A 25,885-nucleotide genomic window follows, 5' to 3' on the forward strand; every position below is an offset into this window, starting at 1 on the left:
CCACTTTAACTGAAAAGGTAAATTGGTTTGTTATTGTAACATGTACTGTAGGATAGTGGGGGGGGGGTGGATTACATGCCATTCATATAGATCATTACATCACACCAGTACATCAAAGCAGTACACAATGCAGAATGTACTGTTGCAGTTACAGACAAAGTGTTGTGCAAGCCATGAGGAGGTGGGTAGTGAGATCAAGAATCCACCTTATCGTAAAAGTTCACCTAATTGTCTGATTAGGCTGGAAGCTGTCCCTGAGCCTGGTATTTATTACATGCTTTCAGGCTTTTTGAAATTCACTAACCCCCAAGATAAAATTGGCACGCTACAGAGTTAACTTCCTGCATACCAATGCAGCTGCTGAGAATGATTCTTCAGAAATCGCACAGATATTCTCATCATGGATTGGAGTGGCCCTATTAAGAATTCTAAATGATATTTCAGGCATGGTCTGTACTACACAATCTGAGTACACTGTATTCACCGCTGGTAATACCAGATTACCACTGGAAGCTGCAAATCTACACAAATTATTTTCTTTTGTAGTTTTATTGTAATCTATCACTAGTGAATTTGTTTTGCTTTCAAAATATGATTTGTAGTTACACATATCAACATAATTAGTCACAATTTGTTTAGAACCTAGTGATGTCATGTTAATGAAATAACTTGAATGTCAATAAGTTAATGTTAGACTACTTAATACTGATAAAAATCTTTTAACCAATGCAACCCCTGGGCATAATATTCCCTGGCAGTATCCAATTTATAAAACCTCATCAATATTGTCCACTCAGGTTTTGCTTGCTGATTTTGAAATGCAGTTATTTTCTTCTGGATTTCCAATCTGGTGTCTAAATCTCTGCTTAGGGGGAGATATTAGTTTTGTCTCAGCTTCCTGAAAAACACAAAGTAATCAACACACACACACAATTTCTTTTATTCTTATACGAAGGCAATTGTAACCTTGGTACACCAACCTGATTATCACAGGTCATATAATAAAGCTGTTTATACCGCTGCAAATAATTATGCTAAATCCTTTGTAAACAAGTGAAAGAAAATCATTGTCAACAAAACAAAAATGAGTCATCGATGATGGTTTCAAGGTCAAGATCTTTCTATTTTTATGTGGGCTTCCATCAGGTGCAATGCACGCACACACAGTGCTGGAAGTGTTCAGCGTGTCGGGCAGCATCCATAGAGGGGAGTGAACAGTTGACATTTCAGTCTGAGACTGCTTATCATGACTGGAAAGGAAATGTGAAGAATATCATTTAGATTGAAGGAGTATGGAGAGAATCTACAAGGATGTTACTGGGTCTTGAGGGCCTGAGTTATAGGGAAAGTTTCAATAGGTTAGGGCTTTATTCCCTGGAGTGTGCGATAAAGAGGGGAGATTTGTTAAAGGTATACAAAACTTTGAGGGGTATAAATAGGGTAAGTGCAATCAGGCTTTTTCCACTGTGACTGGGTGAGACTACAACTTGAGGTCATGGGTTAAAGGTGAAATATTTAAGGAGAACCTGTGGGGAAACCTCACTTGGAGGGTGGTGAGAATGTGGAAGAAACTGCATGTGGAGCTAGTGGATGCAGGTTCAATTGTAGCACTTGGGAAGTTTGGATAAATGCAGAGATGGGTGTGATATGGAGACCTGTGGTCCAGGTGTAGGTTGATGGCACAGCCATTTTGGTTATTATACTCTCCCCTTTCCCTCAGGCAGAAAATACTTGAGACGTATACCACCATGTTCAATGACAGCTTCTACTCTGCTTTTATAGGATTCGTGAACAAATCCCATTGTTTGTCTTCATCTTGCAGTCTACCTCTTCATGGCCCTTGCTGTCTATCTTCCTGCACTGAGTTTTCTCTGTAACTGTAATAATGCTTCAACTGTTTATTTCCCTCCATTGATTCTGCCTGACCTGAGTTCCTAGAGCATACTTTGTGTCTTGCACTTGATTTTCCATTTCATATTGATTTATGTATTTGAATTGATCCACCTGGATTGCATGCAAACAGAAGCTTTCCATTTTATCTAAATACATGTGACAACAATATTGTCCACTCAGGTTTTGCTTGCTGAAATGCAGTTATTTTCTTCTGGATTTCCAATCATCTGTGGGTCTGTATGAATAAAACTTCTGCAGAAGCTGCCAGGGATTACAGGCAGCTTAGAAATTATTTTGATATAAACAAACATAATTAAACATATGAAAGCCACGTATTGTACCATGATGTGTTGAAGCATAAAGCAAGTGATAATGTTTGGAACTGAGCTGTTTATTGAAATAATCTGGGGTTTCTTTCAACTGTTATGGTCATTATTTTCGGTGAATGGAGGCATTCTGATAATTGATTCAGTCACTGAGTTTTCACATATGGAATACTTTTAAAATATATATTTCTTTCACTAGTTCATCAGTTCAAGAATAAATTTGGAGAAATTAACTGAAAAATAAGTATATTTACTTTGTTTTATATCTTTTAGGTGAAACTGGCATTGGTAAATCGACATTAATGGACACGTTGTTCAATACTAAATTTGAAAATACACAGTCATCCCACAATGAACCTGGAGTCCGGTTAAAATCACGCAGTTATGAATTACAAGAGAGTAACGTACGGCTAAAGCTGACTATTGTAGATACGGTGGGCTTTGGGGATCAGATAAACAAGGAGGACAGGTAAGATTTTTAAATATTAATAGCTCTCATTGCAAACGAAACCTCAGATGTACCATTTGAAACTGTTACTTTATCCAGGTGGACATTCAGCAGGTCCGAGCACACAGAGTATCAGCTGGAAAGCTGTGTGCCCTCATATGTCCTCTCTTGTACTCCTAGCTTTCCAGCAGTTAGCTGAGTAATCAGCAAGATAGCAGCTGAAGTGGTTGTATGAGGAATAAATTCTGATAGAGTAGCCAAACTGTCTCAGGCAATGAATCAAGGTTCCAATCTTTGTGTAAACATAGTTTGAATCCTACTACTGCCATCTTGTGCATACTGGTTCCCTAAGACCGCACAATAGCATAGCAACAAATGTAATACTTTATAATGCCAGTGAACAGGGTTCAATTCGTCCCACTGCCTGTAATGAGTTTGTAAGTTCTCCCTTTGACCACGTGGGTTTCCTTCAAGTATTCCAGTTCCAATAACGCACAGGTTAGTAAGTTATGGAGGTGCCATCTTGGCGCTGGAAGCAAGGCACGGCAGCACTTGTGGGCTGCTCCCAGCACATCCTCGGACTGTCATTGACACAAACAACGCATTTCACTGTATGTTTTGATGTGCGTGTGACAAATAAAGCTTTTAATTTGACATACCTAATTCCAGTATATGTTTTTCAAGATCTCCTGCTAAAGCTGTGACATTAATAAATTGGTGACTATTTGAAAGTTATTGAAAGATTACATAATTACTGAGAGAAAAGGAAAGAGCTATGGTTAGGGTTATTCTATCATCAAGCTGTCTTGTCTTGATGCATTTAACTGGGAAATTTACCATCCCCAGCATGTTGGGCTGTGGAATATTTGATGCAGCATTCTCTTGTAACACTTATCCCTTACTGATTTGTTAGTATGCATTTTTGGAATGGGTCTCTTGGTCAAGAAATATGTATACCATTGGAATGAAGCTACGGCAGAAAAGTGAATTTAAAATTGCTCTAGCAATTAAGTGAATGGGCAACAAGTTTCAGTGTTCGTTAAGTGATACATTTTACATGTATAGTCTATGATTAAACTGAAAAATAATTCTTGCCAACTTATGTCTGTGTATAATTGTGATTCCTAATCAGAAAGAGTCATTATATAATTCAAATATGCCTTGCTGTTAAAATATTCTTGTCCACAAGTTATTGATGATTTGCAAGACATACAGCAGTTCTAGTACTAATAGGTCTGTGACAATGAACAGTTCTTGGAAACATAAGAAAAAAATTGTATTACAGGCAGATTATTCCATGATAAATGCCTATAATGTAATTATTGTCTTAATTGAGGTTAATTGTCAAAATTTGGATGTAATATTTTATATTTATTTACATCGGACATGGTTCTGAGATGGTCTGATGTCTCTGTCTAGTAACGACATTTTAGAAAAGATTTTCCTTTATTTCTAATACTGCATGTTTGATTCCAGCTACAAGCCTATTGTTGAATATATCGATGCACAGTTTGAAGCATACCTTCAGGAAGAACTGAAGATCAAGCGTTCATTCTACAATTATCATGACACCAGAATTCATACTTGTCTGTACTTCATTGCACCCACAGGACACTCACTAAAATCTCTTGACCTTGTTACTATGAAAAAATTAGACAGCAAGGTAAGTGTTATTTTTCTTTTATCAATGTATAGATTGCTAAATCTCCTGATAAAATGTTGGTGTTTATGAAAGTAACAAGAATTGGCTATGCTGATATAATCTGTAGGACTATGATTCTTAGCTTGTTCCTATTTTTTTTCAAGTATCGTGGAACACTAAACATTGGTGTTTTAAATGTTTGACTCCTGTAGAAGTAATGTTATGGCATTGTAGTCGTCTTCCTTTCAATTAATTCAAGTGGTTGAGCCCCTGAATAAAAATAATTAGATGTAAAAATAAGATTAAGGTAAGAGTAATTTAGTTGGGTGGCACGATAACATAGCAGGCACATGGACATCAGCGGGAAGAGTTTAAAAAGAACCCAGCTTTATAGAGCAGGTGACTGATGAGAGGAGTCAGAGTAGGGAGCTTTGGCTCAATGATTCAGTGATAACGGGTGGAGGCAAGTTAAGTTACTTGTGAAGAATAGGAATAGGAGGTATGTCTGTGAGACTGGTGTTCTGTACTGGGTGTTGGATGTGGGAGGTCCGGATGACCACATCTGTGCCAGGTGCATTGAGCTGCAGCTCCTTGGGGACAGGGTTAGGGAACTGGAGATGCAGCTCGATGACCTTTGTCTGGTCAGGGGAAGTGACGAGGTAATATAGAGGAGCTATAGGCGAGTAGTCACGCCGGGGCCTCAGGAGTCAGATAAGTGAGTAACAGTTAGGAGAAGGAAGGGCAAGAGTCAGATACTAGAGAGTACCCCAGTGGCTGTACCCCTTGACAATAAGTACTCCTGTTGAATACTATGTTGAATACACAGAGTCTAGCCCTGTGGCTCAGAAGGGTAGGGAAAGGAAGAGGGCAGCAGTGATAGGAGGCTCTGTAGTTAGGGGGTCAGACAGGCGATTCTGTGGACCCAGGAAAGAAGCACCGATGGTAGTTTCCATCTCTGGTGCCAGAGTTCGGGATGTTGCTGATCGCATCCACGATATCCTGAAGTGGGAAGGAGAACAGCCAGAGGTCGTGGTACATATTGGTACCAACGACATGGGTAGGAAAAGGGAGGAGGTTCTGAAAACAGACTACAGGGAGTTGGGAAAGAAGTTGAGAAGCAGGACCACAAAGGTAGTAATCTCAGGATTATTGCCTGTGCTATGCGACAGTGTGTATAGGAACAGAGCGAGGTGGAGGATAAATGCAAGGCTGAGGGTATGGAGCAAGGGGCAGGGATTCAGATTTCTGGATCATTAAGACCTCTTTTGTGGCAGGAGTGACCTGTACAAAAAGGATGGGTTGCACTTGATTCCAATGGCGACCAATATTCTCGCAGGGACATTTGCTAAGGCTATTGGGGAGAATTTAAACTAGGATTGCTGGGGGATGGGAACCAAACTGAAGAGACGGACGAAGGGGCAGTTGGCTCACAAATAGAGAAAGCTTGTAGACAGAGTGAGACGGAGGGTAGGCAGGTGACTGAGAAGGGATACGCTCAGACCGATGGTTTGAGATGTGTCTGTTTTAATGCAAGAAATATCATGAACAAAGCGGATGAGCTTAGACCGTGGATCAGTGCAATGATGTTGTGGCCATTACAGAGATTTGGATGGTTCAGGGGCAGGAATGGCTACTTGGAGTGCCAGGCTTTAGATGTTTCAGAAAGGACAGGAAGGGAGGCAAAAGAGGTGGTGGTACGGCATTGCTGATAAGAGATAGTGTCCATGGCTGTAGAAAAGGAGGAAGTTATGGAGGGATTGTCTACGGAGTCTCTGTGGGTGGAGGTTAGGAACAGGAAGGGTCAATAACTCTACTGGGTATTTTTTGTAGACCACCCAATAGTAAAAGGAACATCGAGGAACAGATAGGGAGACAGATTCTGGAAAGGTGTAATAATAACAGAGTTGTCATGGTGGGAGATTTTTAATTCCTAAATATCAATTGGCATGTCCCTAGAGTGAGGGGTTTAGATGGAGTGGAGTTTGTTAGGTGTGTTCAGGAAGCTTTCCTGACACAGTATGTACAAACCCCATTTCCAGAAAAGTTGGGATTTTTCCAAAATGCAATAAAAACAAAAATCTGTGATATGTTAATTCACATGAACCTTTAGTTAACTGACAACAGTACAAAGAAAAGATTTTCAATAGTTTTACTGACCAACTTAATTGTATTTTGTAAATCTACACAAATTTAGAATTTGATGGTTGCAACACACTCAACAAAAGTTGGGACAGAGGCATGTTTACCATTGTGTTACATCACCTTTCCTTTTAATAACATTTTTTAATTGTTTTGGAACTGAGGATACTAATTGTAGTAGATTTGCAATTGGAAATTTTGTCCATTCTTGCTTGATATAAGACTTCAGCTGCTTAACAGTCCGTGGTCTCCATTGTCTGATTCTCCTTTTCATGATGTGCCATACATTTTCAATAGGAGATAGATCTGGACTGGCTGCAGGCCAGTCAAGCACACACACTCTGTGTCTACAAAGCCACGCTGTTGTAGCCCGTGCAGAATGTGGTCTGGCATTGTCCTGCTGAAATAAGCATGGATGTCCCGGGAAGAGACGTCACCTTGATGGCAACATATGTCTCTCTAAAATCCTAATATACGCCTTAGAGTCAATGGTACCTTCACATACATGCAACTCACCCATGCCGTGGGCACTGATGCACCCCCATACCATCACAGATGCTGGCTTTTGCACCTTTCGCTAATAACAATCAGGATGGTCGTTTTCATCTTTGGCACGGAGAACTCGACGCCCGTTTTTTTTTTCGGAAAACTAGCTGAAATGTGGACTCATCTGATCACAGCACGCGGTTCCACAGTCTTTTGGTTCATCTGAGATGAGCTCGGGCCCAGAGGTCTCGCCGGCATTTGTGCATAGAGTTGATGTATGGCTTCCTCCTTGCGTAATACAGTTTCAAGTTACATTTTTGGATGCAGCGATGGACAGTGTTTAGTGACAATGGTTTTCCGAAGTACTCCCGAGCCCAGGTGGCTATAATTGTCACAGTAGCATGACGGTTTCTTAGGCAGAGCCGCCTGAGGGCTCGAAGTTCACGCGCGTTCAGCAGTGGTTTCCGACCTTGCCGTTTACGCACTGAGATGTCTCTGAATTCTCTGAATCTTTTCACAATATTATGTACTGTAGATGTTGAAAGACCTAAATTCTCTACAATTTTGCATTGGGAAATGTTCCTTTTGAACTGACTAACAATTCTCTCACGAATTTTGGCATAAACGGGTGAGCCACGACTCATCTTTGCTTGCAAAGACTGAGCCTTTGATGGATGCTACTTTTATACCCAGTCATGATACCTCACCTGCTACCAATTAGCCTACTTAATGTGGAGTCTTCCAAACCGGTGTTACTTGAATATTTTGTGCACTTTTCAATCTTATTTTAACTCTGTCCCAACTTTTGTTGAGTGTGTTGCAACCATCAAATTCTAAATTTGTGTATATTTGCAAAATACAATTAAGTTGGTCAGTAAAACTATAGAAAATCTTTTCTTTGTACTTTTGTCAGTTAAATAAAGGTTCATGTGAATTAACATATCACAGATTTTTGTTTTTATTGCATTTTGGAAAATATCCCAACTTTTTTGGAAATGGGGGTTTGTAGATAAGCTTACAAGAGGAGAGGCTGTACTTGATCTGGTATTGGGAAATGAACCTGGTCAAGTGCCAGATCTCTCAGTGGGAGAGCGTTTTGGACATAGTGATCACAATTCCATCTCCTTTAGCATAGCATTGGAAAGGGATAGGAACGGACAAGTTAGGAAAGCGTTTAATTGGAGTAAGGGGAAATATGAGGCTGCCAGGCAGCAACTTGGAAGCATAAGTTGGTAACATGTTCTCAGGGAAATGTATGGCAGAAATGTGGCAAATGTTCAGGGGATATTTGTGTGGTGTTCTACATTGATATGTTCCATTGAGACAGGGAAAGGATGGTAGGGTAAAGGAACCATGGTGTACAAAGGCTGAAAATCTAGTCAAGAAGAACCATAGAAAACCTACAGCACAATACCAGCCCTTCGGCCCTCAAAGTTGTGCTCTACATGTCCCTACCTTAGAAATTACTGGCTTACCCATAGCCCTCTAGTTTTCTAAACTCCATGTACGTATCCAAAAGTCTCTTAAAAGACCCTGTTGTATCAAAATGCTTACGAAAGGTTCAAAAAACTGGGTAATGATAGAGATCTAGAAAATTAAAAGACTAGCCGGAAAAGCTTAAGAAGGAAATTAGGAGAGCCAGAATGGGCCATGGGAAGGGCTTGGTGAGCAGGTTTAAGGAAAACTTCAAAGCATTCTACAAGTATGTGAAGAGCAAGAACAAGACGTGAGAGAATTGGACCAGTCAAGTGAGACAGTGGAATAGTGTGTATGAAACTGGAGGAGATAGCAGAGATACTTAATGAATATTTTGCTTCAGTATTCACTACAGAAAAGGATCTTGGCGATTGTAGGGATGACTTACAATGGACTGAAAAGCTTGAGCATGTAGATATTAAGAAAGAGGATGTGCTGGAAAGGCATCAAGTTGAATAAGTCACTGGGACCAGATGAGATGTACCCTAGGCTACTGTGGGAGGCGAGGGAGGAGATTGTTGACCTTCTGGCAATGATCTTTGCATCATCAATGGGGACAAGAGAGGTTCTGGAGGATTGGAGGGTTGCGGATGTTGTTGTACTATTGAAGAAAGGGAGTAGGGATAGCCCAGGAAATTATAGACCAATGAATCTTACTTCAGTGGTTGGTAAGTTAATGGAGAAGATCCTGAGAGGCGGAATTTATGAACATTTGGATAGGCATAATCTGATTAGGAATAGTCAGCATGGCTTTGTCAAAGGCATGTCGTGCCTTACGAGCCTGATTGATTTTTTTTTTGAGGATGTGACTAAACTCATTGAAGGTAGAGCAGTAGATGTAGTGTATATCGATTTCAGCAAGGCATTTGACAAGGTACCCCATGCAAGGCTTATAGAGAAAGTAAGGAGGCAAGGGATCCAAGGGGACCTTGCTTTGTGGATCCAGAATTAGCTTGCTCACAGAAGGAAAAGAGTAGTTGTAGACGGGTCACATTCTGCATGGAGGTCGGTGACCAGTGGTGTGCCTCAGAGGGCCCCTGGGGCCCCTCCTCTTTGTGATTTTTATAAATGACCTGGATGAGGAAGTAGAGGGATGGGTTAGTAAATTTGCTAATGACACAAAGGTTGGGGGTGTTGTGGATAGTGTGGAAGGCTGTCAGAAGTTACAGCGGGTCATTGATAGGATACAAAACTGGGTTGAGAAGTGACAGATGGAGTTCAACTAAGATAAGTGCGAGGTGGTTCATTTTGATAGGTCAGCTATGATGGCAGAATATAGTATTAATGGTCAGACTCTTGGTAGTGTGGAGGATCAGAGGGATCTTGGGGTCCGTGTCCACAGGACACTCTAGGTTGCTGTGCAGGTAGACAGTGCATTGGCCTTCATCAACTGTGGGATTGAGTTCAAGAGCTGAGAGCTAATGTTACAGCTATATAGGACCCTGGTCAGACCCCACCTGGAGTACTGTGCTCATTTCTGTTCACCTCTTTAGAGGAAGTATGTGGAAACTATAGAAAGGGTGCAGAGGAGATTTACAAGGCTGTTGCCTGGATTGGGGAGCATCCCTTACAAGAATAGGTTAAGTGAACTCAGCCTTTTCTCCTTGGAGCGACGGAGGATGAGAGATGACCTGATAGAGGTGTATAAGTTGATGAGAGGCATTGATCGTGTAGATAGTCAGAGGCTTTTTCCCAGGGCTGAAATGGCTAGCACAAGAGGGCACAGTTTTAAGGTGCTTGGAAATAGGTACAGAGTGGATGTCAGGGGTAAGTTTTTTTACTTAGAGAGTGGTGAGTGCGTGGAGTGGGCTGCCGGGGTCGGTGGTGGAAGCAGATACAATAGGATCTTTTAAGAGACTCCTGGAAAGGTACATGGAGCTTGGAAAAATAGAGGGCTATGGGTAACCCTTGGTAATTTCTGAAGTAAGAACATGTTTGACCTAGCATTGTGGGCCAAAGGGCCTGTATTGTGCTGTAGGTTTTCTGTTTCTAATGTAATGTTATGTCAATGCCAGCAGCAGAGCTACAGTTGTGCTGCTGTCTGAGGAGAATGCTCGTTCTCCCCCGTGACCATTGGGCAGCCTCCCACATTTCAAAGATGTAGGGATTAGTAGGTTAATGGTCACATGGCTCTAACTGGGCAGCAAAGGCTCACTGGGCCAGAAGGATTTGTTACTATGCTACCTCTAAATAAAAATTATATAAAGAAAACTCATTGCTTTAATTGTTGATCATTTAAAAGTTACTGCAATGCTATGTTACATTGTAGTAACTTGTCATTGTGATTACATTTACGTGTTAAACATTACGGCCTGGTATGGGAACACAAATGCTTTTGAGTGGAAAATCCTATAAAAGGTAGTGGATTCAGCCCAGTACACCATGGTAAAATCCTCACAACAGTTGAGCATATCTACATAAAATGTTGCCGTAGAAAAACAGCATCACTCATTAACGACCCTCACCACCCAGGCCATGCTCTTTTTTCACTGCTGCCATCAGGTAGAAGGTTCAAATACCTCGCACCACCAGGATCCAGAACAATTACTACACCACAGCTCTTGAACAAAAGGGAATAACTACACTCATTCTGTTTCTGGTTTTCCTTCAACCGATGGTCTCACTTTAAGGGCTCTTTATCATGTTATTTCATGCTCTTTATTTATTGCTATTGATTTATATTTGCATTTGCACAGTTGGTTATTCATTGATCCTGTTTATAGTTACTGTTCTGTGGATTTGCTAATTATGCTTGCAGAAAATGAATCTCAGGGTTGTATGTGATGACAATGACAATTACTCTGTCAATGACTCTGTCAATTACTCTGATAATAAATTTTACTTTGAAATTTGAACCTCATCAAAAGAAACAGCCTATTCAGATCACTTTAGATATTTCAAATAGTATGACTATTATATACAATATCATGGTCAATAATGGTTCATCTTCTACCCATTGTAAAAAAAAATTCCCAAAAGAAGTGTTGATATAATAATCAAGATTTCAAAATTTTTCTAACTGACTTATTGCTACAGCTCCTATTTAATTTGAGATTACAGATAGTCACCCTATCTCAGATGGCCTTTCCTCATGGAGTTCTTATGGAATGCATTGTTTGGAACTGTGATCTTTTGGTTTTGAGTGTTTAGGCACATTTATGCAGCCAGATGGGCGGGTGCAAACAAGTGATGTGCCCAGGCTCTGTCTGTCTTTCTTTTGATCTCTCCAGTGAATCCAAGTACCACACCTTTCATTGCATTTCACTTATTGAATGTTTGTTTATTTCTTTAGGCATTGTTGGAGTCTTTGGCTATCATCTGACAAATCTAATCGGGCTCACTTTGAAGTAGTAGTAGGAAGTGAGGAAACCTTTAAGAGGCAGTAATCAATACAATAGAATCCACCCTGAGAAGCTAAAAGCAGATGTACCTGTATTACATTTGAGTAAAGGTAACTACAGAGGCATGATATAGGAGCCGGCCAAAGTTGATTGAAAGGGGACACTAGCAGGGATGACGGCAAAGCAGCAATGGCTGGAGCTTCAGGTAGTAACTCAGAAGATGTAGGATCAGTTCATTCCAAAGAAGAAACAGTATTCTAAAGGGAGGCAATCATGGCTGACAATCTTGGAAGTCAAAGATATAAATTTAAAAGAGAGGGTTTATAATGTTGCAAAAATTAGTGGGAACCTGGAGGGTAAGAAAGTTTTTAAAAACTGCCAGAAGTCAACTAAAAAAGCAATATAGATGAAATACGAAGGTAAATTAGCTAATAATTTAAGAGGATACCAAACATTCATTCAGGTAAGGGTAAAAGAGATGAGTAGATGGCTGCAAAATGATGCTGGAGTGGTAGTAATGGGGAACAAAGGAATGGCAGGCAAACAGAATATATACTTTGCATCAGTCTTCACTGTGAAAGACTGCAGCAGAATGCCAGAAATTCAATAGTGTCATGGTGCAACGAGTGTAGTCGTTATTACTAAGGAGAAGGTGCTTGGGAAGCTGAAAGGTCTGAAGGTAGATATGTCGCCTGGATCAGGTGGACTACATTCCAGGGTTCTGAAAGAGCTACAGTAGCTGAAGAGATCATGAAGGCATTAGTAATGATCTTTCAAGAATCACTAGATTCTGGAATGTGTGTGGAGGACTGGAAAATCACAACTGTCACTCCACTCTTTAAAAAAAATAAGGATAGCAAAAAAACAGGAAATTATAGGGCACTTAGCTTGACTTCAGTTGTTGGTAAGGTGATGACATTCATTATTAAGGGTGAGGTTTGGGGTACTTGGAGGCACACAATAAAATAAGCTGAAGTCAGCATGGCTTCTTTGAGGAAATAACAAGCAGGATAAACAGAGGAAAGTTAGTGGATGTTGTTTATTTGGATATTTAGATGGTCTTTGACAAGGTGCCGAACATGAGGCTGCTAAACAAGGTAAGAGCCGTGGCATTACAGGAAAGGTAATAGCACGGACAGAAGGTTACTGACTTGCGGAAGGCAAAGACTAGGAATAAAGGGGGCCTTTCTAGTTGTCTGATGGTGACTAATGGATTTCCAGCATCTACAGATTTTCTCTTGCTTGTGATTATAATTGATGCCTGTATCCAACTGGAAGCCTGAGAAGGGTTTATTTGGTGATGAGTGGAGTTCCGCTGGGATAGGGGTTGGGTCTGCTACTTTCCACTTTGTACGTTAATAATCTGGAGAATGGAATTATGTCTCTGGCCAAGTTTGTAGATAATGCAAAGATCAGTGGAATGGGAGGTAGTGTTGCGGAAGCAGGAGGACTTGGCCAGATTAGAAAAATGGGCAAAGAAATGACAGATGGAATACACTACAGTGTGATGTTCTTTGGTGGAAAGAATAAAGGTGTAGACCATTTTCTAAATGGCGCATTGAATTCAGAAAATGGAGGTGGAGAGTGATTTTGGAATCCCAGTGCAGGATTTCCTAATGGTTAACTTGCAGAGTCAGTCAGTGGTGAGGAAGGCAAATGAAATGTTAAGAATTAATTTTGAGAGGATTAGAATATAAAACCAAGGATGTAAAGCTGAGGCTTTATAAGGCAAAGGTTAGATTGCATTTGGAGCAGTCTGTGCTCCATATCTAAGAAATGATGAGCTGGTTTTGGAGAGGGTCAAGAGGTGGTTCATGAGAATGATGCTGGAAATGAAAAGGTTAACATGAGAGGAGCTTCTGATGGCTCTGGAACTGTACTTGCTAGAATCCCATTGAGACCTTCCAAATATTGGAAAACCTTGATAGAGTGGATATGGAGCAGATGTTTCCAATGGTGAGAGAGTCTAGGATCAGAAGGCACAGCCTCTGATACAAGGATGTCCCTTTAGATCGGCGATGAGAGGAATTTCTTTAGCCATAAGGTGGTGAATCTGTGGAATTTGTGTTTATAGACAGCTGTGGAAGCAGATTCCATTGGGTGTATTTGAAATTGAGATTGACAGGTTCTTGATTTTTGAGGGCAGCAATGGTTGCAGAATGATGGGGTTGAGAGATAATAAATCAGTGATGATTGAATGGTGGAGCAGACTTGATGGCTGAGTTCTGCTCCTACGTCATATGCCCGATATTTAGTCAGTAAGTGTGTCATCCTTATTCTCTCTCCCTACTATGTTTCAGTTCAGATCCACTGGCTGCACAGTTCATCTCCATATTTGACCATTCCTTGATGACATATATATACTGTATTTCTCTCGATAACTAGGGTTTTAACAATGCTAATAGCACGCTGAAGAGTACTAACATACTGAATCATACACATTCATTTAGATATGCTAGGTACTGTTATAGTATCACACATATACTTACTAAAATCTCTTCTCATCTTTAACAGTGTCCTATTCCCATCGCCCTTGTGCTCAACGAGCCATTGTAGCTCTAGATCTATGTGCATCCCAGTCTTTAAAATTCTCATCTGCATTTCAAAAACTAGCCATGGCCTTGCTGCTACCTGTATCTGGAACCTCCATTAACTTGACAGAGCACTGATCTTCAAATTCTTACCTAATTTAAGTCACCCCACTAATGCAGCCTAGGCCCAAGCTGTGGCATTCCATCTCTAAACAATGCTTTGGAATGTTCCTTTAAGATGTTGGGAAAAAGTTTTTTTTTAAGATGTTGAAAAAATGTTCCTTAAAACCCCGTTTCTTAACTATTTGTATGTTTGGGGGTAACGTGAAAGCCCAAATCTCCTGAAATGACAGTCTTGCAGCCACACCACATGCAATCTCTTTGCCTCTCTATTGTCGTAGCCAAGCCCCTATTGGGTTTCAGTTTTAAAGGCTTACCCCTATCTATCTGACAGATGAACCAAAGAAATAAAATTGTAATTCCCATTCTTTATTCAGTTAGTCTTGGTAAATAAAGGGCAAAAACCCACAAGGTAGGATTATGGATAAACATTGACGTATGGCGTGTACTTCAAGCAAAATTTGTTAGGTGTGGATTGGAATATCTTTATGAATTCCATCAGGAATATTCCTCAATAGTGCCACATTTGAGTAGAGTATTGTACACTGGCTGAATTGTGCCTTGGTAGAATTACACCCTATTAACACAGCACTTGGAACCACATAAAACAAGAAGCATAAAAACCAGAATTGTCAGGATGGCAAACAGTTTCTTCCCTCTGGCTGTTAGGCTTCTGAACTCCCTGTCGCATCATATTCAAAGAGGCACTGGTTAATCTGTTTTCTGTACCTTACAATATAGAAACATAGAAATCTCCAGTGCATTACAGGCCCCTTCAGCCCATATGCTGTGCCACCCATGTAGCCTACTCTAGAAGGTGCCTAGAATTTCCCTACCACATAGCCCTCTATTTTTCTAAGCTTCACATACTTTTAAGAGTCTCTTAAAAGACCCTATTGTATCCACCTCTACCATCTTCAATGGCAGTGCATTCCACGCACCCACCACTCACTGTGTGGAAAAACTTAACTCTGATATCCCTCTTGTACCTACCAAGCACCCTAAAACTATGCCCCCTATTTCAGCCCTGGGGAAAAACCTCTGACTAACCACATAATCAATGTCTCTCATCATCTTATACACCTCTTGGATGGAAACCATTGACCCCTGTTTCCATCCAAGGGGTCAGTGTGGACATGGTGGAGGATTACAGATACCTGGGGATACGAACTGACAGTAAACTGGCAACATGAGTGAATCTGCAGATGCTGGAAATAAATAAAAACACAAAATGCTGGCAGAACTCAGCAGGCCAGACAGCATCTATGGGGGGAGGTAATGATGACGTTTCAGGCTGAAACCCTTCATCAGGAGTGAAGTAACATGGGATGGTCGGGGGGGGGGGGGGGATAAGAAGTTGGGGGAGGAATGAAGTAGAGAGCTGGGAAGAGCTGAGAAAAGCTTTCTCTTTTATTTCCCATAATTCTCCACCTTCCCCCTAGCCCATTTCCCTTTAGCCTATCACTTCCCAGCTCTCTACTTCATCCCTCCTCCGTCGACCATCCCATGTTACTTCACTCCTGATGAAGGGTTTTGGCCCGAAACGTCATCACTACCTCCTCCCATAGATGCTGTCTGGCCTGCTGAGTTCTGACAGCATTTTGTGTTTTTATTGACAATAAACTGGACTGGCCAAAGAACACTGAGGCTGTCTACAAGAAGGGTCAGAGCCATCTCTATTTCCTGAGGAGACTGAGGTCCTTTAACATCTGCCGGATGATGCTGAGGATGTTCTATGAGGCTGTAGTGGTCAATGCTATCATGTTTGCTGTTGTGTGCTGGGGCAGCAGGCCGAGGGTAACAAACTCCAACAGAATCAACAAACTCATTCGTAAGACCAGTGATGTTGTGGGGGTGGAACTGGACTCTCTGACGGTGGTGTCTAAAAAGAGGATGCTGTCCAAGTTGCACGCCATCTTGGACGATGTCTCCCATCCACTCCATAATGTACTGGTTAGGCACAGGAGTACAATCAGCCAGAGACTCATTCCACCGAGGTATAACACTGAGCATCATAGGAGGTCATTCTTGCCTGTGGCCATCAAACTTTACAACTCCTCCCTCGGAGTGTCGGACACCCTGAGTCAATAGGGTGGTCCTGGACTTATTTCCACTTAGCATGATTAACTTATTTTTATTTAATTATTTATGGTTTTATATTGCTATATTTCTTCACTGTTCTTGGTTGGCGTGACTGTAACAAAACCCAATTCCCCTCGGGATCAATAAAGTCTGTCTGTCTGACTGTCTATCAGGTCACCTCCCCTCCTCTGTCAGTCCAAGGAGTAAAGGCCAAGTTCACTCAACCTATTCTCATAAGGCACACACTCCAATCCAGGCAACTTCCTTGCACTCTTTCTATAGTATTTAATTTATGCACTTCAGTTTGTTTTTTATGTGTAATCTATCTGTAGATTTCATCCTTGCTTTCAGAAGTTATTATGTGTGTTAAGTATACTACTGTGCTTTACGTCCTGGTTCAGAGAAATGTCTTGTTTAACGATATACATGTATATAGCTAAAGGACAATAATCTTGACTTGACATCCTAACAGTACTAGAAGCTCCATATAACAGTACTCCAGTAGAACCACATTTTAACGGTGTTTTCTAGCTGTAATATGCACTCTTGGAACTGTTCTTTAGATGAACCATACATCATATGTCTATTGTCTATTATCAGTAGTAACATATCTCTGCAGAACCATATCCCAGTGGAACCATGTGAACATAATGTCAAACTTCAACATACAGTCATGCAGGAAGTAAAATAGACATGCAGCTTTCAAAACTGATTGGCGACAGCTATGGAGTGTTTTACTTTGGCTGTGGGCCAGTGTAGGCGAAACATGCCAAAGTTCACTTCTCAGCTCTTGAGACAGGATTGGAGAACAAAGTACCATTCAGATGTAGTGTTCCTTGTGATTATGTAGTCCATCAAACCTGAAGGCTAGCTAATCATTAATACAAGAAGAAAGAAATGCTGAGAGTAAAGACTTACTCAGTGTGAGAGAGTACTTCTGGCTGACTTTTCTTGGACTGCATGACCGATATCTTTCCACTGAACCAAGAAATGGTATTCATTTTTTCATCCATGAATCCACGCGACACTTTACTTTTAAAAAAAAGTCTAGTATTCAGATTTTCTTCATGCTATGATCCTTGATGACTGCATCAAACTATTTCTTTGCAGGGCTTGCCAGAATCCTTGGGAGGGGAACTGTACACTGACATGAGCTAGATTTAACTGGGATACTGAGCTCAGTGGAGGGTGTACTGAATTGATGGCAGACAAAATTGCAAGGTTGACAGCTCATTGGCAGAGTTATTAACGCTTGACAGTAAGTGCTAGAAGATACTGCCCCAACTACGATCTGCAGGTGCGATGATGTGGCCCAGTATCCTCATTTGAGGTTTGGTGTCAACTTTTGATGTTGCTGTGAAATATGTTGAAGGTTTCACTGGTTTCATAGGACATGTTTTAAATATGGTTTGAAGGTTCATTGACAAATAAAAATTACATCCTAATGTTTAGGATAGTTGCAGCATATATTTCTCACACTTGGTGGACAATATGACAATCTTGGATCATGGCTTTTGTGGAGTGTAAATGTTTTTTTGTGAAATTCTGTGACATTCAGGTTCATAATCACAGATGTGTTTTCTAGCAAGTCACATTCTAAGTCTCATAATAACTTAGATTCTTTAAGTGAATCTTATTCTTGTAAAGTTGGATTGGAGGTGCAGTAGAAGTCCCCAACAGTCAGTCTTTCCCTCTCAAATCTTTCTCCCTCGACCCCCACCTCTTAGTAACGTGGTTCCATCCAAGGCCCAGATTGCACTCCATAGGAGGGAGGTCCTGTCCAAGATCAAGATTTTGTAGCCCTTGACCAAATTTTCCAGACGGGAAACATTGCATGACCTCGGCACTGTTGGATGTGATCTTGCGCAATCTGAGATTAGACATTTGCCATGTCTCGTGCTGCTTTTAGCACACTACTGATTTAAAACCATCACCAACATGTAAATGCCTCTCTATGTACCTCTGTGCTTCAGTCCTGAATTCTTTCTCTCCCTCGATAGCTGTTGTCTTAAAACCAGAGCTTTGATTAGAAAGATGAAGAACCACTTGCTTTTGGTCATTGTTCACCCCTTGCGAAGAGGGAGTTTTAATCAAGAACAAAACACCTTTGTTTACAGCAAATATTATTGAGAAGGTAGAACTGGAGGTAGGTTCTTTGTATAAGGTTGTCTTTCATGGATAGATTTGCCTTGCCTTGCGCCCTTAACTCCTGGTGGAGTCGTCGGGGTGCCGTCATGACAAGCTTTGCATCAGTCTGTTCCAACTGTCATGGTTGTGTGCCAGAGCCTGGGTCACTGCAAGTGTTTTTCCTGTCCATTTGTTGATGATGTCCATCCATCTTTTCCTCTGTCTGCCTCTCCTTCTTCTCCCCTCAGTTCCTTGTAGAATGGTCTTTGCAAGGCCACTGGATCTTGTTACGTGGCCGTACCATCTCAGCTTTCTTTTCTTCACCGTTGTGAGAAGGTCTTCACGAGGGCCAATGTGGTGCTGGATGGTCTTGCGGACCTGCTCGTTTGTGATGTGGTCCAAGTATGAGATGTCCACGATGTTGCGATAGCATCTCATTTCCAGTGCCTGTATCTTCCTCTGTAGCTCTGCTGTGAGGGTCCATGTCTCACATGCATACAGGAAGATGGAGAATACCAATACACGCAGGAGTCTGATCTTGTACTTCATGGTGATGTTGCTGTCCCTCCATATTGTCTTGAGTTTGGATAGTGCAGTCGTTGTCTGTGTGGTTCTCGCCGGGACTTCTGGTCTTGATCCTTCATCACTGATGGTCTCCCCCAGGTATTTGAACTGCTGCACTGTCTCAGGTTTCTGACCATTGACCGAGATGTCTGTTGTGATGGCACCGTTGGCATTTGCTATGAGCTTGGTTTTCTGGGCACTTATTTCCATTCCAAACAAAGAATGGATAGATTATGTTGTAACATAAGTGAAAGTGTGCTAAAGGCTGATTTATACTTGTGTGTACGGGCTACGCCGCAGCCTACGTTGTAACCCTGATTTTCCACTTCTGTGTTGCTCTACATGGTAGCGAACATGCGTTAGTGTGCGCCAAAACGCTAGTTGGCGGTGGGGTTTCTATGTCACTGAGTTTTTTCATGAGAGACGTGGACGAGGAAATGCATTCAAAACATTTTCGCATCTCAACAGGAAGATTTGACCATTTGGTTTATCTATTTTGTATCGGTGTACGCACAGCCTACAAACATGACAGAGAAGAAGCAACCGGAAATGCGATGCCACTAAGTGGACCAATCACAGTTGTTGCGGTCTGTGTCGCCGCGACACATGAGTAACCTTTCTGGAGAGGTGCATGTCACCCTATGGCGTAGGATACGCGATACCTACGGCGTAGGTGCAACACACAAGTATAAATCAATTGCTCACCAGATTAACATTATTCAGAAATTGGTGCAATTTTAATGCAATTTCTTGTTTTGCAATAATTTTAAAGATCAAAGTAAATTTATTATCAAAGAACATGTGCGTCACCAATACTACCCTGAAATTCATTTCCTTGTGGACATTCACAGTGATTACAAAGAAACATAATAGAATCAATAAAAAACTGCACACCAAGACAATATGCAAAAGACAACAAATTGTATACATACTACAAAACAGGAAAAAAAACGCCAAAGTAATAATAAATGAACATGCGTTTATAGAGTCCTTGAAAGTGAGTCTATAGTTTGTGGAATTGGTTGAATGTTGGGATGAGTAAAGTTAACCACTCTGGTTCAGGAGCTAGTTAAGGGGTATTAAGTTGCCCTTAAAGTGTGGAAGGAAGTATTATGCAGTTGTAAGGATGTGATCGTTGTACAAAGAAACACCAAGTTTACTCTTTTTTTTGCAGGTGAATATAGTCCCCATCATTGCCAAAGCGGACACAATCTCAAAGAGTGAACTACATAAATTCAAGATCAAAATCATGAGTGAATTAGTTAGTAATGGCGTACAGATTTACCAGTTCCCAACGGATGATGAAACTGTCGCAGAAATCAATTCAACAATGAATGTAGGTTGTAATACTGGTCTGGTTGAGATGAGCATTAATAACCCAATTCTTTTATTACCTAAATAAATATTTTGTGTATTGTAATATTTTTAAACATGAATTTTATAAATATATTTGTCTAACAGAATTGGACATAGCAGTATTGCCCTTGTAGAATTATATATTTTTTTCCTAAATTATTATTTTCACTTGAAAGCCATAGGGTTTTGACAAAAGTATATCGAGGGAAATAATAGTGGAGTGTTTTGCTGTCATTGGCTCTCTCGTAGGCTGATTCAGGAAGAGCTCACTTCCACTTTTGTTTTTTGCAGGGTCATCTTCCATTTGCTGTTGTTGGCAGCACTGAAGAAATAAAGATTGGGAATAAAATGGCAAAAGCTCGACAATATCCCTGGGGAATAGTACAGGGTACGTTTGAATAAGAAGATAGACAGTGCCTTGAAAAAGTATTCAGCAGCCCCCACGAGTATTTCCACATTTTACCCTCTAAATTTAAAATGCATTGAAGTAGGATATTTTTAAACTAATCTACAAAACATTGTGCGTCATGTTAAATAAAAAGAAAAATTCCAAAATCTGTCAACAATTTACTAAAAAAGTAAAAACCAAAATTGTGAGTCAGAAAAAGTATTCATCTATTTTGTAATTACTATGCTAACTTTCCTCAGGTGCAACTTACCAACTCACCCAATTTGTTGATGTAGAAAATTGGAGGATTAGCTGTTTTCTCTGATATCATAAGAATCAATTCTCCCTCTCTCTGTAAGGTCCAACAATATGGTAGATTTTCAGTAAACCAAACCAAAACGCAGACAACAGAGCATTCAAGACAAGCCAGGAGAATGATAATAGTTGAACACAAATCTGGGGAAGGGTACATGCCTCTGAGCTCAGTACAGTCCATAGTGAAAAAGTGGAAACCACAGCCACACTCCTAGGGCAGGCTGCCCTTCTAAACTTAGTTACTGGAGAAGAATGGCACTTGTAAGGGAGGCTACAGAGACGCTAAGAGTCACTCTGAAGGAGCTGCAGAAGTCAGCGGCTGCATCTGGAGATGAAGTTCATGGCTCCATAATCTGTAAGGCTTTGCACAAAAAGGGTATTTATGGAAGAGTGGCAAGGAAGAAGTCCAGACTTTTTTTTAAAAAAAAGCATATCCTAGCCCATAAAGATTTTGCGAAATGTTATGTAGAAGATCCTGTAAAGATGTGGAAGTCAGTCCAGTGGATGGTTGGAACTTTCTGGCCTCAACACTAAGCAGTAGGTGTGCCATAAATCTAATACTGTGCATCAGCCAGGTAACACCATCCCTGCTATAAAGTATGGTGGAGGTAGCATCATGCTATCGAGATGCTTTTCAGCTGCAGGGAATGGAAATCTGGTCTGGAATGTTGCTAAATACAGACAGATCATGGATAAAAACTCGCTAGCTTCTGCTAGGAAGCTTAAACTGGGGAGCAAGTTTGTCTTTCAGTAAGACAACAACCCAAAACACTGCCAGAGCAACCATGGAGTGGCTTCAAATGAAGAAAATTGATGTCCCTGAATGGCCCAGTCAGAGTCCTAACCTTAACCTGATCGAACATCTCTGGCAAGATCTGTAGATTGCTGTCCACTGACACTCTCCAATTAACCTAGCACAGTTTGAGCAATTTCGTAATGAGGAATGGGCAAATCTTGTTCCATCAGGTTGCGCAAAGCTAATGTAGACTTATCCAAAAAGTCTACTGGCTGTAGAAACTGCGAGAGGTGGTTCAACTAAGTAATGAGCAAAGGGCGACGAATACTTTTGAACTGCTGACATTTCAGTTTTTGAAATTTTATTTTTTCACACTTTACAATTTTCTAGGTTTTTATGGGGCTCTACTGTGGGTGGAAAAGTATGTGATTCACAAATAAAATTTCTCAGTTAAATTTATCAAAATCCCTGGTTGTAATACATGTTTATGTAAACAAAGGGTTGGGGCTTGAATACTTTTACAAGACAATCTATTTGTCTAACCTCCTTGAGTTTCTTGTCAACAACGATGGAAAGGGCAATTGCAAAATCGAGTTATCTTCTCAGTAATACTTGTTCTCTGTCATTATTTGTAACTGCATTGGAAACTTTAACTGATAAATTTGATATGTTTTAAGAAAAGTTAACATCCTTTTTCACAGTTAGAAATAAACCAATTCTGGATCGAATGATATGGGTTGGTTGGAGCATTGTTTATGTTGTACCAGTTGGTACATTGGGCGCTTACAAAATATTGTAATTAAAGAGAGTAATCATTTGATTGCGTGTGCATATAGCTGCTGATCTTGGGGTTCTCCAGTTTTGCCTGCAAATTATTCAAGAGAATTACTTTAGCAAGTACTTGTAGCTTCTACTCAAGAGCTTTAAACTACTGGTTATGTGCAAATGTTGTAAAATATCAAACTTGGTGAACAGATCAAATTCTTGAGTTTTGTTTTAGAGTAAGTTTTAAATGGTAATTTTGGCATTTTCTTCATTGATAAGTGATAAAGTCTGTAGAGCTACAGATGTAGTGACCAAGATGCTGGGGGAAATTGCCTTCCTCTTCTGAGCATGGCATGTGTTACATGCTGGGTAATGTAGTAATAATTCCTGCAATTATTAAATGTTGTAAAGGTCTTTTTTTTTAAAAAAATATGCTTTTATAAAGTTGTATAGTTGAACAACCCTGCTTGCCTTTCAGCTCCATAAACTGGCCTGAAAAATTATCTGAAAATTTCCTCCGTAGCAAGTTTCAATGGTGGTTTCTTTCAGAATAATCCTTGGGCAGTTTCAAATTACAGCTTTAAAAACACAAGGAATTTAAAATATTTGCTTTGCTAAGCCCAAGTGAGAAGAGATCTGGTATATTTCAGCATAATACCTAATTATAGAAAAAATTTGTTTGTTTTGTTGTGAAAAAAGAATTTAAAATTATTATCCTATTTATCCATGCATGGACCAGCTGCATAAACATCATGTCTACAAAAAGAATGTCAGAAGCTGGGTGCCTTTCAGTGAGTGATCCAACCTCCCCCAAAGTCTCTCAATGTGTTAGCTGCAAGTCATAAAGCAAAGTGATGGAGTATTCTTCACGTGTCTGATTTGGCACAGTTTGACATCATCCAGGTCAAACCAGCTTGTTTGATTGGCACCCTGTAGGCTCCACCCCCAGCACATTGTGTTTAGAGAACGAAATACAGTTTTTTTCCCCTAAGGCATTTCAGCACCACCTCGTAAGCCTCTAGTGGCCAAGATGCTGGGGGAAATTGCCTTCCTCTTCTGAGCCTGGAATATATTACACTTTGGTTAATGCAGAGATAATTCCTGTGATTATTAAATGCTGTAAAGGTCCTTTTTAAAAAAAACCTGGTTTACAAAGTTGTATAGTTGGACAACCCTGTCTGCCTTTCAGCTCCATAAACCAGCCTGGAAAAATGTCTGAAAACTGCCTGATAATTGCAAGTCAGCAAACTGAAGGGAACATACCATCTGCGGGCTCCCTTTCGAATCACAAACCCTGAAAATTCAAAGGAAAGTGCAGACGCCAGAAATCTGAAATTAAAAACAGAAAAGGCTGAAAACATTTGTGGAAAGAGAAACAGTTAATGATTTGGGTCTAAGACCTTTGGCCATACTGCGCTGAGTTTTGAGTGTGTTCTGATTTAAAATCCCACATCAGCCTGCTGTGAAAAGAATAGTAGTAAATTTCCTTATCAGGATCTAAAACGTGAGATTCAGCGCCACTCGAGGAGCATGGACTGCCAGAGGCTCAGCACTGCCACCTTAAGGACAGTAAATGGATAAATACAACAAAACAGAACGTGGAGCAGTACAGCGCAACAGGCCCTTTGGCCCACAATGTTGTGCCAAATTAGTAATCAAATGGCTAACTTAACTGGTCTTTCCTGCCTACACAATGTCTGTATTGCTCCATTTACCCCATATTCATGTGCCTATCTAAATAAAGTCCCTGATGTCTCCCCTCTGCCACCAGCCCAGGCTGTGCATTCCTGACATTTACATGTAGGCAAAGTGTTAATGCCTGTAATGCCCAAACATGACACCCCTCCACCACCCTCAAAGTTTATGGACTAGTTCTATAAAGGTTTTAACAAAGTACATGTAATGATAGTTGAACAGCGTAGATATAGGCTCTTAGGCCAACCTGTCTGCACTCATCATGTTTGTCTGTACAGTATTAGGGCCATATCTTTCCAAACCTTGTCTGTTTAAGTGTCTGAAGTGCTTAAATGCCTCTTAATTAGATTAATTGTTTCTGATTCCACAACCTTTGGCAGTACATTCCAGACATTAACGTGTGTGTGTGTGTGTGTGAAAATATATCGTCATTCAAACTCAGATAGTTTTTTAAGATCCTTTCTTTTACTTTAAACCTATCCCTCCTTGTTTTTGCTAGCCCGACTGGTGGGAGAGAGGTTTTGACTCTCTACCCCATCCTAGCCTTTTCTATCACATCACCCCTCCATTCCAGGAAAAACAAGCCCAGCCTTTTCATTCCCTCCCCATACTTAAGGTTCCCCAATCCAGGCAATATTCTGATGAATCCCCTTCATTGCAATTGCATCCTATAGTTAGACCAAAACTGCACACGATGCTTTAAGTTAGGAATAACAAACAGCCTGACTCTTGTATGCTGTTCCTGGACCATGTCAAGTTTTATTTGCGATCTGAGCTTCAATCATTTATGGAACGTGTAGAATTGATATGCTTTAGAAATTGTAGTCGGAAAACAGTTGCTGCCAAAACAAATGTCTTATTTACTTCTTTTTATTTCTATTTTTGGAAATATATATTACTTTTTATAGTGGAAAATGAAAATCACTGTGACTTTGTGAAGCTCCGTGAAATGCTGATTCGTGTAAATATGGAGGATCTGAGGGAGCAGACACATGCACGTCATTACGAACTGTACAGACGATGTAAGCTGGAGGAAATGGGATTTAAAGACACTGATCCTGACAGCAAACCTTTCAGGTACAGAACTAGTAGATCTAAGTGTTGAGGTTTGATACTTTAAGCATGAAATTATCTAGTGTAATTATTTGTTCATTATGTGCCATGTTATATAACATGGGTGATCATGGTCCTTCCAGGACCATGATTGTTCATGGCAAATTTTTCTACCGATGTGGCTTGCCATTGTATGACAGCAAGGCATTGGATTATAGTTTTTAGTAAGAACATATGGTAGCTTATACAAATACACAGCAAGCTAGAGTAACTTCAAATAAGAGCTTTGATTTCTGGAAAAAAATGGTTAATTCCAAGTTTTAATTCTGATGAAGAATACTGTCCAGCTAATATATTAGGAATCAGTGTTGAAACACTGCATTTACATCATATGATGCAAAG

General features: G+C 40.5%; 1 protein-coding gene across 3 annotated transcripts in view; it reads left to right on the forward strand.

Moving 5' to 3' along the window:
* Positions 1-25,885, forward strand: part of LOC132404584 (septin-11) — a 99,475-nt gene that overhangs the window by 54,863 nt on the left and 18,727 nt on the right. For all 3 annotated transcript variants that reach the window (XM_059988843.1, XM_059988844.1, XM_059988845.1), the window contains exons 3-7: positions 2,493-2,688; positions 4,144-4,330; positions 20,350-20,511; positions 20,823-20,919; positions 25,339-25,507. In XM_059988843.1, coding sequence (XP_059844826.1) covers positions 2,493-2,688; positions 4,144-4,330; positions 20,350-20,511; positions 20,823-20,919; positions 25,339-25,507 — 811 coding nt within the window. The remainder of the gene's footprint in view (positions 1-2,492; positions 2,689-4,143; positions 4,331-20,349; positions 20,512-20,822; positions 20,920-25,338; positions 25,508-25,885) is intronic.

This window comes from Hypanus sabinus, chromosome 14 (assembly GCF_030144855.1).
Source record: "Hypanus sabinus isolate sHypSab1 chromosome 14, sHypSab1.hap1, whole genome shotgun sequence".
Classification (NCBI taxonomy): Eukaryota; Metazoa; Chordata; class Chondrichthyes; order Myliobatiformes; family Dasyatidae; genus Hypanus; species Hypanus sabinus.